The sequence below is a fragment of the Rhea americana genome, unplaced genomic scaffold, assembly GCF_003343005.1.
Source record: "Rhea americana isolate MKP2758 unplaced genomic scaffold, rheAme1 scaffold_169, whole genome shotgun sequence".
Classification (NCBI taxonomy): Eukaryota; Metazoa; Chordata; class Aves; order Rheiformes; family Rheidae; genus Rhea; species Rhea americana.
This window is the reverse complement of record NW_028185805.1, coordinates 412,466-428,542: the sequence shown is the minus strand read 5'-3', so window position 1 is coordinate 428,542 and position 16,077 is coordinate 412,466. Positions and strand designations below refer to the sequence as shown.

Sequence of the window (16,077 nt, the reverse complement as noted above, 5' to 3'; positions counted from 1 at the left end):
AAAAAAAAAGGTCATCTCTTGGGAGAAACCTAGGGGAAACATCTGGGGACAGTCAGCTAGCCCTCCTTGCAGAAGGTAAATTATTCCCCTCCAAGTCAGAGTCCATTCAGCTACCTGCCTTCCTGAACTGTAGCAAAGGAAACCTGGATGTTTGTTAATCTCGTGTTTGAGAATTGTTGATCAAAACCCACAGCAAATGTTTGCAACACCACACAGCCAAAATATTTCACTGTTCTACAGTGTCATCAATTCTTTATGATGCATATAGAAATTCTTAGGTGACACTGAACTGTTTGACAAAATACTGTCAAGCACACCAAACTCTCTGATTTACCAAAGCTACAACTTCGTATTTTTGTGTTATAATTTACTGGCCACCTTTACTGTTTAAGACACTGATAGCAGGCATAAAGAGTAGATTACTTAAAACACTTTAAGCTGACTTCACCGGACTAAAAGTAGTGTCTCACATTTTTCCTAGATTTTTCAATTTAAGCTTGGCTTTATCATGACAAGAAATTAGAAGAAAACATACCGCACACAAAGACAATTCTTTCAAAATGAAAACAGGACCTTCAGAAAATGCAGGGGGTAAACAGTTGTGTGGCAGCTCTGATTCTTCAAGAATATATCCTTGAAATGTGTACATGTATGCAAGTGTGTGTGTTTGTGTGCAGACATGCACATATATGTTAAAATACATAAAAAAGGGCTGAAGCAAGTAAACTATCGTCTTGTAAAATCCATAAAAGCCTTCTAAGTCTGAAAATAAACAAAAGAGGAAGCTTCTTTTCCATAGAGAGCTATCTTTAACTCTGACAGAAGAGAAAATAAGTAGCGTATAAAAAACAAACAACAGCATGTAAGTTCTATGAAGTGTAACTAGGTGTTCCATTTTCTTCCTACACAGAAACAAAAACACTTAACAGGTATGCACCACCGCCATCCACATCGTTCGTTGATGCCCTTGTGCTTAAGTTTGCCTGCCTTCTGAGGTGTGTGTTGCCTCTGTTCACGGCCACACAGTAGATCAGTTGAGTTAGAACAGCTGAGTTAAAAAAAAAAAAAAAAAAAAAAAAAAAAAAAAAAAAANAAAAAAAAAAAGAAAAAGCTAAACAAAATAAATTGATGAGATTACAAATCACACTTACTTTGAAACATCAAGCAAGAAGTCATTCAGTTCCGTCTGCTTGGCAAGGCCTCTGCACACCTGGAAGCACAGATCGTGTTATCATTTGTTCCACGGGAACTTTGAAGTGAGAGGGAAACTGAAGTCACATTGTCTACTTGTTTTTGTTTAACATTTATCAAAAAAATGCCACTAGAAGTATATACATATTACAGCAGTACATAAAATCTATTATAAGGCTGGCTTTGTGTGCTGGGCTTCAATCTTGCCTATATAACGGCTGAGCTACAAATGTCAAATGTGAATAACACTTTTCTTAATTCTCTTTGAAAGATGTCAGTCATTATATTTGTACGTGCTTTCTCACAGACTGCCCGTGAATGTGGTTACAAAATCAGCTTAACTCTACTTCCTTATCCAAATCCTCAGCTCAGCTGAGAACGTCAAATATTTTGTTTGTTTTCTTCCTTACCCTACTCTTTTACCAGTTTTTTCCTAGGTTGTAAAGGAACATGTAGGCACAAATGAAGAAGGAGATTAGACAACCTTATCCAMGCTTTTTGCCCAATAAAGGCAGATAATGTACACTCATCTTTTGGAGAAATCAACTGGAATAAGAACACTAAAAATTATGTATACAAACTGTATTCTAAAAATAAAGTGTTAGATAAAACAATTTAATTTCATATTCTGCATCAAAAGTACAATTGTACATCTGTACGTTACTAAAGCAAACACGGAGGTTGAAAGAAAGGAAAAAGAAGCCTCCACTGTATCTTTTACACAATAAAATACCATCTATATCTGGTAATATCTTGTACCTGTGCAATGTAGATATAAATAACCACAAAATATGACAAGCTATATCCACAAATACAACTCTTGCATGTAATAAAGTAACTAGGTACAATTTCTAAGTATATATTGCTTCCCAAAATATAACTGTAAGCCTGGTAGGCAACACCTAAAAACAGATCAAATCTCTCATATTCTTCCCAAGCAAAAACTTCAGAGGGGAGAGTGCTCTGTTTAAGTCCAGAGGAGCAAAAGGGAGAGAAATGAGAACAATCAATGAACAGGCTTAAACTATGTTTTCTATGTGTTGCTTTCCTTCATGTAAAAGACTTCTCAGTTAAAGACCGAGTCATTATCATAAAGTGAAGGGAAGATACAACTGCACCCAACTGCAATTCTGACACTGTAACAAAGATTAGAGTCTAGAAAAGGAGAGCAGCTAACAGAGCAAGTCTTCTGGAAGGTGTATGAAAGACACCTTGAGAAGAGGAATGTAACAATCCTCTTCCTGTGAGTTGCGACAAGAATCCTTTTTCGTTTTCTCTGAGATGATGGAGTATGTACGGAAAAACAGCTCAATGAACACCAGAAATGTTACCATATTATTCCCAGCTTGCAGGAAGGGATTWAAATCAATGTTTTAGTACAGACCTAGATTAGACTACTTAAATTTGAACATAGGCCATGCTTCTACACAATGAAAATAGAAAAACAACCCACACTCACTTGTACTTGATGTATTGCTACTGAAGCCCATGCAAGATTTGCGGTTGCAACCTGAAACAAAAGAGAAAAAACTAACTCTGAAGAAACCTTGAAAATTTCACATCAGTTATATCATAGTTCTCTCTATCCAGCTGCATAATAAATTGACGAAGCTGTTTCAGACAAAAACAGGTGGCAAAAACTTGCGAGAAGACATTTATTTTGTGCAAGTTGTAGTATACTTGCGAGTGTTTCAATTTCAGTACAGTACATTCAGTCACAAGAGAATAATCCTCATTTTTTCTGTCACAAGGATGCTTATCAATGGTCGTCAGAAGCAGTATGGAGGATTCATCAGCTTGGGAATACAAAATCAAAACAATGTTCCCAGAATTCAAGGGGCTTTAGAAATCACCTTATAGACATTGCTGAAAGGCATATACCATAGAACAAAATATCTCATAACATCTTACTGGGGCTTCACCTTTTCAGTCACAACTGCTTCCAGCTATAAACAGGCACTGTTCCTTTCACTACCATTTTGGTTGCAGTAAAAACAGACTTCATCACTCAGCACAAGACCAGTGTTTTAAGTATGTCAGTTTCCAGGCAACATTTCAAACAAATGTCACCTAAACTGCAGTTAACTAAGATGTGCTCCCATGCACAGTCTCCTGTCCTTGAAACACATGAGCTTTATAGGAACACAGAGGACAGAAGTGCAAGAGGTCTGCTGCTGTGTATCGTCCTAATGTACATTTTTTCTACAGAACATATTGTGTGCATTTTGTTAAAATTGCTAATGGTATCCAAAGGCTTTCTGAAATCTGAAAATGAAAAGAACATTTTAGAACACTCACAAAGTGCCCTTTAAATACTTTTAATTTACTAATAAAATTCTTCTATTCAGCAGTCACTCTTTTACAAATACAGCATTAATGAACTTAGGTTAAGGAAGGTATTTAATATAATATAAAAGATACATAGCTGCTTTGCACAAAACAATCCATGTCTAAGGCCTATATGAATTTCAGACCCTGTAATGTTTACTATTTAGTAGGAAAATACTAAAAAATAAATAAATTCTGTGTAAGCAGCAAAATTAATGAGGTCTGGTTTTGTACAAATCTGTTCTTTGTTCTGTGACACACTGGCACCACCATAATATCCCAGTCCTCTATTATGAGCTCCACCTGCTGGAGAAAAGATACCAAGTGCCACACTGAGTCTGAAGCTACACATGTGCTGGCTGCCCAGTCAACATACAAGCATGTGCACCAGATTAGAACACTTATGTTATTGATAAACAGAAGATCCAATGGACAAATTCTGCTGTTCTTTTCCTTCCTTGGGAAGACTAGTGCTGGTATCTCTTGTCTGTAGTTTGTTTTTTTCCAAAAAATAATTACTCTTCACTACAGCTAAAGCAAAGACCGCATATGCTCCAYGGTGCATCTTTTTCTACTGTCCAGACAATAGTCCACCCAGCTAGAACTCACTCCATTTTCCTTTGAGTTCAAATTCTCTTCCCTTGGAAATAAGGGTATAGAGAGAAATGGTGCATTTTGAGTCATCTTATATGGAGATGTGACATAACAAGGATCCACATCTAGACCTGAAAGTAAGATGCACTTCTGAAACCTTTAATATAAAGCCATAGCCTTTGAGACATCTACTTCATCTTTTTTACTCTTAACATAAGATTGAGAGATGGACACATAAGGACAGCATAATTCCACAGGCCTTACGCAGTAAATCATACAGTGTAGAGAATTGTCATTGAAATGTGAAGATGGGTATGAATGGGAACATGTAAATGTGGAAGCACCAGAAGGAGCGAATAGCAGAAGAATGCTTTAAGAATGGCATGTAGCAGAGGCACCTAGATTAGCAGGTCATCCAGATACCAGCACATCTATAGGTGACTTCTAAGGACAGGAGGACGGGAGACAAAGGACAGTGAGTAAATCCTGATGACTCACAGAGGTGTGACAGGTTGGAGAGGCAAAAAAAAAMCCACAATCACTGTCAGCTCCTAAAGAGAATAAGGGGGGGGGGGAGGCAGACCCCAAATCAGCATGGTTGCCAACTGAAGGAGAAAGCAGGAGACATAAGGACTCTACAGCTGGTATCCCCTGTCCTCCTCCATGTCATTGCAAAGAATTCTGGAGAGACTACCCCAGGATACACAAGTCTTGGTGCCCGACTCCCAGAAATACCACCTAGACACACACATCTTGGTGCCTGTGAGTGTTCGGGTACGAGAATGAGAATGTGAGCAAGTGAAATCTTTTGCTTCAGGTCTTTGCTTGTTTTAAAATAAAATAATTTTTTCCATCCCGTAAGAGGGAAAGTCCAACAATAAGGCTCACTTACTTGAGAAACCACACCAAAAAATCAATTAAAAAAAAATGTTTTCCATACTGTAAAACAAAGCTTTTAGCTTTACTGGAAAGCTAAAATTGAGACCCAAGGTAAGTCCTTTGGGACACTTGGCAGTGTCCTTTATACATAAAACAATTTCATTCTGTTACATTTGATTTATACTTGCATAGATACACATTTTCATTCACCTGCTCTGCACTGACTAGCTTTTTGAGTTTATAATCAATACACAAATCATATCCTCAAAACTGTTTTTCCACAAAACTAATTAAATGCCTGGCATGTTCCTGTAACTGTGTATGTAAACTCTACCTCCTGCTACTGAAAATACAAATCATTAACTATTTCTTCAATAAATAATATTCAATATTAATAAAATCAAATTTCAAAACAACACAGAGTAAGAGAAGGAAGTCTAGGGGGGCTGAAGTGCTGAGCATTGCCTTGAATTCAAGAATTTTAAAACAAACTAGGTTAGGTCAGGCCTCACCTCCTGGTGACTAAGGTGGAAAGCTTCTTTGCCCCAGTGACGATAAAGCTCCAAGATACCAATCAGATCACCAATTGCAGTGACAATCGGTAAACAAAGAACAGATTGGATCCGAGTCCCTGATTCCAGTCCAGTACCTTTGGGAAATCGCTCATCCTAGAAAATGTAAACATAGTTTGATAAAACGTAAATATCATAACATTAATGTAAAAGATATATTGACACTTTTCTCCCTCTCCTGGCTGACCAAATCAACATGAATTATAATGACATTTACTGAAAAATTCCACTAAAATTGTTTTTCAGCATAACGTACATGCACAAATAAACGTATTGATGCAAAGTTAGAACTGGTTATGGTATTACAACCAATTTTGTGTTTGCCTTTTTTTTTCTTTTTAATACATTTTCTCCAATCTCACAGGCAGCAAAAGCAGCGCTTCATTGCTAACGCCAGTCTGGATGATGCAAAAAGAAAACAAAAGGCATCTGTAATTATGAAGCAAACTGTTCAGATTTCAGTGTTACCAAGCAGCCAGAAGCCCTTGCAAGAGGATAAAAATCAAAACCTGAGGCTAAAGCTCTAGTTAATACAGAGTTATAATCTTAACCAACAGCTCCTGAGGAAACTGTGTTGCCAAAAAATTATGCGTGCGAATCTTTGTCTTTTTCTTGTTTATCCATCCTGAGTAAGCCTGTGCAAAAGTYACAAGAACAAACGTTAAAATAATCTATCAGCTGCTACCATAGAAAACATAAATTTTTAACTTCTGATCTAACTGTGGCCTGTCCAAGGCTTTACAGCTTCACTTCCCTATGAATGAAAACTTAAGAAGAACCGAGACTACCCATATGCTATTAGTAGTAGTGCAGTAACCCAGGCTATCTAAAGTATGCTAAACCCACTTTGTTGCACACCAGTCCCTCGATACTTTATTCCTACCAGATGATCCCTACAGGCTGCTAAGGAAAGGTAGACATCCTCTTTTCCTCAACACACTGTGAGGGCAGGAATCTCTCCATTCCCAAAAAAACCACCAAGTCATCTGCACCTTAATTGCTAAAACGAGAACCAACATGAATGGCTAGGAAAAACATGACAGCCTCTCTCAAACTCTGAGGAAGGAGTGCGGCAAGCATTTTGCAATCCGAGCCTCCTGCTTTCACTTTTTAATTCTGGTTTGTACAGAAAAGGGCTGGCAAGCCTATGTAAAAGTTCTTCTCTTTTATTGTTGAGGCACTCCTAAAACCACAGGACAAGTGGATTTTGCAGTTCCCTTACACAGAGAACTACCTGCTACACTGCAGAGCCTCTGCAGAGGCTCACAATTTGAATTCTACAACAGAAGTATGTTAACACATTAGGTTTCTTTATGGCACCACATACTCACGCATGTTAGCATCTGCACTGTGTATGTACAGAGATGTTTAGTGTGTCCATGCAAAAATCACTCAAGAAGAGAAAATTAGTCTCAAGTTCAGTCAACAATATGCTGATACTGTAAACCACCAAAGAGTTCAGAACTGCTCTCCACTAAACCTCCCTGATTTTATCATGAATGTAAAACGGACTCACACAATCCTTACACAATATTAAAGTGTCACTGGTAATTTCCAATTAAGTCCTACATGTTACTAACTGAAAACCACTAAGATCATACAAAAGCTTTGTAGTCCATGGTGTATAGGAAGTACCAACTGTTACTACATAGAAACTGGGGTCTSTGGGGTTTTTCTTCTAAGTGTGCTCACATTACGCATTTAGTATATTTGTTTATAGCCCATATTTACCCAGTAAAGGTCATTATTTTTGAACAAGTACTTTTTAAACTGCACGTGACAATGTCCAATTTTGGTCACAACATTCAAAGATTCTTATTCTGAACAGAATTCAAAAARGAATGTACCCCAAAAACCCCAGAAGACCCTCCAAAACCCAGACAAACAGAGTGCCAGGAAGTCAAATCAGAACTATCAGATCCTTTTACAAAGGACTGGATTTTGATGTCAGTTGCATTACTCTGTTTTTGATGTAGGTCTACTGAAACTAGTATAAGCACTCTAGCTACATTTACTCTAAGCAGAGATCAAAATCTTGCCTAATAATCAAAATTTTGATTGACATTGTCAGTATGAGGCAAGTGCTGCAAATCTCACATTTGGGACTAGTACACAGAATATTTTAAGACCAGAATAGTAGGAGTTTTGACTATTAGTACTTCCCTTTCTAAGCGGCTGTGGTACCATTAGCACCATTCTCTGACAACAAAAAATGTCTGAATGCAAAAAAAAAACTTTTAAGTTTAAAAATGAATGAGACATTCTAAAATTATTCCATCAAGCTAATTAACTCAAACTTATTTCCTCAGCAGCAGAGCAGTTGTAAATTTTATTTTTATACATCCAGCTCAATAAATATTTGAGACCAAAATATTCTAAGAACATGTTACATTAATCTCATTAAAAATGTGAAAGTTTTTTACCCCCAGAATATCTTCTACTAACAACGTYTTTCTCGATTTGGCTACATAAGCAGATACTGTAGTGCCAAGTGCAATGGGCCCTGCAGGAATGAGCCGTGGTTGTCCTTCTTTAGCTCCTGGTGGTGTGAATACGCACAGACTCTAGTTGGAAGGAAAAAAAATGCCATTAGAAAGTTTGGCTACATTTACAGAGTTACTGTGCTACATACGCAGTGTAAAAGATTGAATAAAGGAAATAATGCAAGAAATGCAGCTTCTGTACTTATGACAATAAGTAGTTGGATAAACTCTGCTCAACTCCATCAAAATCGTAGGAAATTCCACTCTAAATGTGTTATTGACATAGTGGATAACTTTCCTGCTGAAGTCAGTCATCACTTTTATCAGGGTCAGACTGTGTTTTTCTTGAACACATAATGTATCATATACAGAATCACAGAGGAAAGTATTATCTTGCAAAACAAAGACAGGGATTTTCCCCCCCTACAATGCATTCACTTACTTTAGTATAAAAAGCTCAGAAAGTAGAGATGATGTTTAAACTTCCTTGTTTATCTCACCCCAAGGAAAAGGTTATTTCAAAATTATGTTGCAACTGTTATCTCCTGAAACCCAAGTGATCGTATTGATCCCTTTCACTAGAAGCATGTTACTTGCTGCCTAACCAAAACACGTATTTTTCAAAAAGTCAGATATAATTACGACAACATTCCCATCATGAAAGTCATCCAGAAACGTATCATAATTGGTTTATACAACTAAAGTACCAAACAAATTAACACCACTGGAATAGATGGGATTGCAAATATTGTATTCCAAAAAGAAAACTAAACACACACATAAAGGCTGAACCTGCGAGCCAAACACTCTTCAAATCTAGAATTCCACTCGTTTTAGGGTGAATCACATATTTTAAGGACCTATCTTGTGCTGGAAAACAATGTCCCTATCACATTCTCTTTAAAATAATGTGTTTTTTTTTTTTTTTTTTTTTTACCTCAGACAAAGCAAAACAAAGCAGTCTTAAAATAGTCACAAAGTAGTTTTAAATAGCCACAAAACTGCAAAGAAAGCTTGTTTGCACGGGCAGCAGTAGAAATAGTCCATTGTACAAGCAAAAAGTGTCACCTTCTATTTCCTTTATCCATGTCCATCTCCTTACATCCATCAATTTATACAGATACTAATTCTGTAGAATCCTAGAGACTTGCAAATCTTTAAAGTGTTTAACATTGTCACACTCAGTCAGCTGAGAAGAACTATTACCCCTTATACACAAAGGGAAGTTACACACTGAAGAGTAAATGACTTGCTCACTGTCGCACAATGTGCGAGTATGCAGGGATCAAGTGTGCATTTCCAAGACTTCAGCTTAATGTCCTATCCTCCTTATATGTTCCTCATAATCACACAACTAAAGCATGACTTCAGAAATCAACCTTCTATTCGCAAATTGTGTTTTCTTATTTATTGTAGTCAATGATCCAATTTATTTAAATAGCAAAACTACTTGACCATGGGAATATACGGAGAACTCCCATACTCAGTAACTCAACTGGTAAATAACTTCATAATTTCAAATTAAGAAGAGATAGTACATGAAATAAAGGTGAAACATTTCAAGCAAACATCCTGGATAGGAAAACAGAAAATAAGAATTATTTATAAACCATAGGTGGCAGTACCACCAAGAAAATGTATTACTTTCCCAGTAAGACTGACATGTTCTGCCATTCCTTTGTGCTTATTAATTTTACTATCAGACTTCGCTCTCACTAGGACTGTTACAGGGATCAATATCTTGACATTCTACAGAATCACCAGTAATGTAATTAATATTAATTACATTTCATCTATCTGCTATGTGCGTCATTCGCAGAGTTTTCTGTAACAGTAGATAAAGCAGATGGCTGCAAGTATTCTTCTGCTATGAGACATTCCTGTAGCTCAGAATGCAATATTGCCTTGAAAGGCTGATAAAAATGGGGTTTTTTAAAGAAGATTTCAACATAAGCATAACAGTAAGTACGGAGCTTCACACTGGACTTGTTAAAGTATGGTGTCATTATACACGTACCTAATTCTCTGCAAGAAAAACAACAGAAAATCCTATAAAATAGATGGGTCTGATTTTTTAAAGAAATTAAGTGAATTCTGGGCAGTATGAAATCAAAGTCTTTTCTCTTATTTTCACTCTCCTTTATATATCTTTAGATACTTCTGAGGTCGTCACTACTAACATATCTGAATGCCTCTCAGTCTCTAATTATACATTATCACAGCTCCCTTGTAAGGTGGGCAGTGAGACTATCCTCACTTTATAGGCAGGAATTAGATAAAAAATTGTTTCAATATGGTTATTTTAGCTGAGGCTCCAACTACCATCTGAATGCAAACTCCATAGCTCACTAAAAAAAAAAGTTCAGTAAGACCAAAAAACTATTTTCCACTAAGTTCTTCTTTCACTTACAGTGTGATGCAGATGAACACTAAACTACCTTAAAAATTAAGAGAAACAACCAAATAGTGTTCTGGCTCTGACAAGACAAGACATTTCAGTATGCCTTATATTATACTTCTTATGCAATTGGAAGGCAGGATGCTTTCTTCATGGAATAGCTCTACTGAACACGTATCATATATATCTTTTTATCCTTTTTATGTCTTGCATTATGGTACGAGGACATGAAATCCTGAAGTTTTGTGTTCATTCTGATACAAACTTCAATCTTATTCTCCAGATCTCTATATTCCCATTTACATTCATAACTTCTTTTAAGAGTAGTCTTTAAGGTGCAAGGACACCGGACAAGCCAGAATGCTTATTTCACATACAAATTTAAGAATGTACTAACGTCCTCCACCCTCTATCCCCCTACATATAAAAATACCAAGACAAAAAAAATAGATTGGTACGCTGGATCTACCAGAATAAGTTTGTCCAGTTTACCTGATTTAAAAGCTCCATTTATTCTTTCTTTTTTTTTGTAACCTAATGAAGTACATCCATGTAATACTTAACTGTTTCAGTTACTTGTCTTGTAAGTGTAAATTTTAAGTTCCATGACATAACACACAAACAGAATGAAAAAGAACTTTTAACGTAACAGATGTAAGAAAAGCACTTCATGATCCAAAAAAAAATTATTTTAATAAAACTCAAGAAACCACAGTTCATGATTTAATCAATATTCTGATAAAAAAAAATATTTTTAAAAATCAAACACATTCATAAAACCAAAGGGTATATTAGTGCTGAAATACATCTCTTTGTAAGTATTTGACCTGCTAAACTATATGCTTCTAGAAGAAAGAAAGATTTGCTGTGAAAAAAGTATTTTTATAGTAGGAAGAGCAAAGCTATAATGTGTTCTGTACCAAAAAGGTGGTTCATACTGTGCAGTACTGCATAATGTTGGAGATGAAAAACATAATGCTTAAAGTCTGAATTATGGAGTCTGAGTAGTGGAATGAGTCAAATTAACAGGACACTAGAGACCAAAGCTGATCCCTCCTATACTTTAAAGATTAGCACTTTTATTCACACCATTCTTCTTACTTCTTCTTAAAACATACTTGGTCCTCTATGCCAAGGTAACAATGTGTGACACTCAGCAAAGTAACTATATTATTTAAACTATGTTTATAAAATGTGCTTTCCCACACTGCTCTTCTGAGTCATGCCCATAATTAAATATAAAACAACACACAATATCTTTCCCTTCTCAGAAACAGCATCTCAAAATAAAACAAAACAAATAACCCCCCCCAACAAACAGCTACTATCACCAGAAAACAAAAGAACTCACTTCGACCTATGCCCACTCCTCTCCAGCAGTTGGCCTTCAATGGATCCTCAACGGCCAATATACCACGTCCTTGTTTACACTACAAAGTTTTGCTAGTAAAAGTTGCTTTGGTCAGCATAGTCTTTCATGTGTCCTTGAGCAAATATGAGTTTGGCTGGTAAACTCCTCCACTGTTACTACTGTGAATTATTGTCATCAATAGGCATTCTTTCATTGACAAAAACATGAGGACATTCTTTTACTTCTAGTGATTAAAAAAAAAAAAAAAAATCTGCAGAAGCAATTCCATTCTGCTTCTTACAGGAAACTGCAAACTCCAATACTAAGGGGTCAGTGATTGAAAAACTCTTCAAAGGCCCTACTACCTGCTAGATTTGCCGCTATTCCTCCTCACTCTCTCTCTGTATGGGTAGAAAAGCACCGTTCTGTGCAAGGACAGAATCAGCTAAACCTGATCAAGCAACCTTTGATCTCCAAGGTAATGGAATCATCGATAATCTTATTCCAACCACCCAGCACTGTTACAGATTTTGTCATAACCATATATAAACTCCAATTAGCCCATAAGCTTCCATCATTACACATTCTTATTTTTTACATACATACATCTAATAAACTTACGTAACTGTTAATATGTTCCATATATGATCAATTCAAATTTAAATGAGTCTAAACATTTAATGCCAACTAAAAATGTGCATTTTTTGAGTTCTGTGGGTTTGTTTGCTTTATTCTAAATATGGCTTCTGAATCCTAAAAACCATCAACAGCTTTAAGGGATTCTCTTTAATTACCACCATGACGAGATATCCAAAACTATCAAGTTTTTCATGTCATCTATCCAGCTTATATTGCGTATTTCTCCTTTTTCTTCATAAAGTACTTAAAAAATACTGTACTAATTTGCAGCTCATCTTCTTATCTCTCCTAGCCGTGAAACATTCCAGCATCAATTTATAAATGCACATTCAAATTATCCTGCACCAGCTCAAAAGGTAATTACACAAACTCCCATGCAGATATCAACTACATGGTAGATGGTTTCATAAGTAAATGAAGCAAGGGATATACTGGATCCTTTTGTATTGCTTGTACTTTTTCAGTAGGTTTGAACACTTTATTTCAAAAACAGACATGAAAAAGCTGCATTTTTGATAATGACACTGTAAAGTGACAATGAAAGAAAGAAACCAGGTGATTTTCAACACCAGCTTAAAACAATGATATGTTAAAAAAAGAAGAAGAAGAAATAGTTTAGAATATAAAGAAATATATAAAAATCCTGTAATTTCCCAATACAATACTGATAACCCATGATGCAGTAAAGGGAACAGGTTAAGGAGACAGCAGGATGCCTATACACAGCTTACAGTGGCCAAAACCACCTGCAGGGAGAGTAATTCAGTATCAGAAACAGCTGAATATGAATAATGCTTCACTGACATTGCCATACCACTGCCTGTCTACTGGCAGAAGTAAAGCAATAAAGTATCTAGTGTAGACAGAACATTAGATATCTCTACTACTGATGAAGGAGAAGGTAAATAAGATGAGAAAGTCATTTTGGGTTTGATGAACACCAGTAGATAGTGGCTTGGAGAGCCAGTCCCTTAGAAGCTTACAGGCTCTCACTTTCTGACATCCTGCAACCTACTGGACCCTGAAATGTGTTTGCAAGGACGGGGTAACAAATCAAAATAGTGATATTTTGATCTGTTACCTCTTCTTCCAGACAAAAGCTGAATCTGCTTGCACAGATGGGAAAGGGCAAATCCAGAAACCCTGTCATTAGTCTTTTTTCAAGAAGTTACATGTGGTGATGGACTTCATTTAAATGTACTTGCTCAGCAGAGCACTGAAATCTGACAGCAGAAGCTTCCCATATATAGTTCAAAATGCAGAGCCCATGAACTCCTTTCCTGCTTTCTGTGACATGACAGATCATTCCAACTGGACACAAAAATCTTTAAGTTAGTGAAACTTGCTAGTTTAAGCTCTTAAAACACTTTGATAAAAGTCTTCAATAAAAAATTGCTATCTATGTGGACTGCTGCATGTTAGGCTGTATAAAAAGTGACTATTTTTATAAGGCAAGTAGCTCAGTTACCATTTGTGACTTCTGCAATTGTTCCATAGCATTAGCTAGCACCCATTTCAGCTGGAAATGTAACTTCCTAAGTGAAATTAAATGTGTTTCTAGGTACAGGGCTAAGCAAGAAAAAAAGATAATAAATCACTTAATAATCATACAATTGATGTCCTTTGGGTTTGGGGTTTTAGTTTTGTTTTTCTATCTTTTTTCCTGTCTGTCTTCAAATTGAGTGATCAACTTAAACTAGTTTTTATCAGATTTGTATTAAATCAAATTTTATCAAGTTTATTCTTAAATATTAAATTCTGATTTGGAATCCACTAATGACTGCTATCATGATCACACAAAGCAAGAGCTGCTTTAAAAAAAAGGAAAAAAAAGAAAGAAACAAACAAAAAAATCCAAATGTAACAAAATTCATCCTTTCACACACACTTTAGGTACACATAACCTATTGTAAAGTCTAATGTCTCGTTTAAATACTAATACATTAACAAATCTTCCAATTTACAGAAACAAGGAATGATGTACCCTGTAATTAGTTCTTGAAGGGAATTAACAAGAGCGCATTCTTAATTATCAGTTAAACATAACAAACTTAGCTTTCAGATCCATAGCCAAATTAGTATAAATCAGGTAAGCCACAATACCATGGCTCTTGATGCTGTCCTCTTGGTGCCATGCACTTAGTCTGTAGGAAATACGAAATATGAACTTTTTAAATCTCTTACTGCGGCTGAAAAAAAMCTCATTTTTAACAACTAAGAGCATGAACATGTCAAATTACTGATACTCATCTTGTTATGCTGAAGTAACACAGCACTACCTTTGAGTGGAAATCTAATGCTTGATAAAGGCAAGAGAGCAAAATCACAGTAAAAGAGAAGATACGGTGTAGTCGCTGAAGTTTTCTAACTTATAGCATCAGCTTCTCCTGACAGAAACTCTTCCAATAATCAGAAGTTACCTGCAGTTTTCAGCTGCTTTCAAGTCTTTGGCTTTTCAGATGAGGTGGTCAACTACAGGCATAACTCATACTATTTTTCTAGCAGCTCTTGAGACATAGTGTGTGGGAATCCGATAAAACACCAAACCCCAGTCCAGAAAGGCTAGGAACCATTCAACTAAGTTTTCCGCATCTAAATTTTCTAGGTTTGAAATGCAAACATGTACTGTTTGCCATTTCACAACTGTGTGTAATTAAAAAAAAAAACAACTTCTTATAAATACGCAAATACAACTGTAGGTTTTTTTTATACATATCCAAGCTTCTTTCTTTTTCTTCTTCTTCTTCTTTTTCTTTTCTTTCTTTTCTTTCTTTTTTTTTTTTTTTTTTTTTTTTTTTTTTTTTTTTTTTTTTTTTTTTTAAATAAGAGCCTGATTTTATGATTAGAATGAAGGTTGAAGTACAAACATGTTTTGATGGTAAGGTTTACTGGATCCTGCTCCAGTTTAAGCAAGTTTGTATTAAGTGGGCTGTAGGGTATTTGCTCCTCATATGCTTCTCTGTTCAGTAATAGTGGCAGATTTTTACTCTTGGTAAAGGATGTGACAGTGTACCGCTAAAATCACACAGGTGAACAATAAAATTATTTACAGATAATGTATAAAGATCATGTCAGAAGGCCAGTATTTCTGCATGAATAAAACTTAATTACAATAAGCAATGATGACCAACAAAACCAAAAGTGATTTGGAAAGTACCTCCAGGCAAGAAACTTGGATCTGTAGTTTGCCTTGGCTGAAGTAGTAACCCAGTGCTACCAGGGTAAAGTCTTGAGAAGCTATAGCCAACTGTGTCCTGGGTTTAAACCCAAGTGCAACAATCTTGCTATACGAAGCAGACACAGAATAAAGAATTAAAAAAACGTCACCTACCTGAGGATAGCTCAGCTCTCACAGGCAAGACACTGCAGTGCTTCATTACAGCCACAACTGGAGAGGCTTTCCTAATACCAATCTACATCCACTATGGCAAGAGCCCTACCCACTACCGGTATAGGAAAGAGATGATTCTCATCTCCTGTGCGTTATCCAGACATATCTTTCCTCTGCAACTTTATTTTCTTTAGACTAAACAATGCCAGTTCTTTTGTTTCCTGACCAATCTCTCTGCTCTCTTCTGGACTCTCTTCAGCTCCTCCAAACTTCTCTTCGAGCGAAGTGCTTACACTAAACATACTGTTCTA

The 16,077-nt window shown here is 36.1% G+C and overlaps 1 protein-coding gene across 2 annotated transcripts in view; it reads right to left on the bottom strand.

Annotated features, from left to right (window-relative positions):
* The window catches only part of PDE10A (phosphodiesterase 10A), a 186,140-nt gene that overhangs the window by 39,798 nt on the left and 130,265 nt on the right, over nucleotides 1-16,077 (bottom strand). For both annotated transcript variants that reach the window (XM_085300770.1, XM_085300771.1), the window contains 4 exons: nucleotides 7,988-8,128; nucleotides 5,505-5,660; nucleotides 2,651-2,701; nucleotides 1,152-1,210 (listed from right to left, as the gene is read on the bottom strand). In XM_085300770.1, coding sequence (XP_085156896.1) covers nucleotides 1,152-1,210; nucleotides 2,651-2,701; nucleotides 5,505-5,660; nucleotides 7,988-8,128 — 407 coding nt within the window. The remainder of the gene's footprint in view (nucleotides 1-1,151; nucleotides 1,211-2,650; nucleotides 2,702-5,504; nucleotides 5,661-7,987; nucleotides 8,129-16,077) is intronic.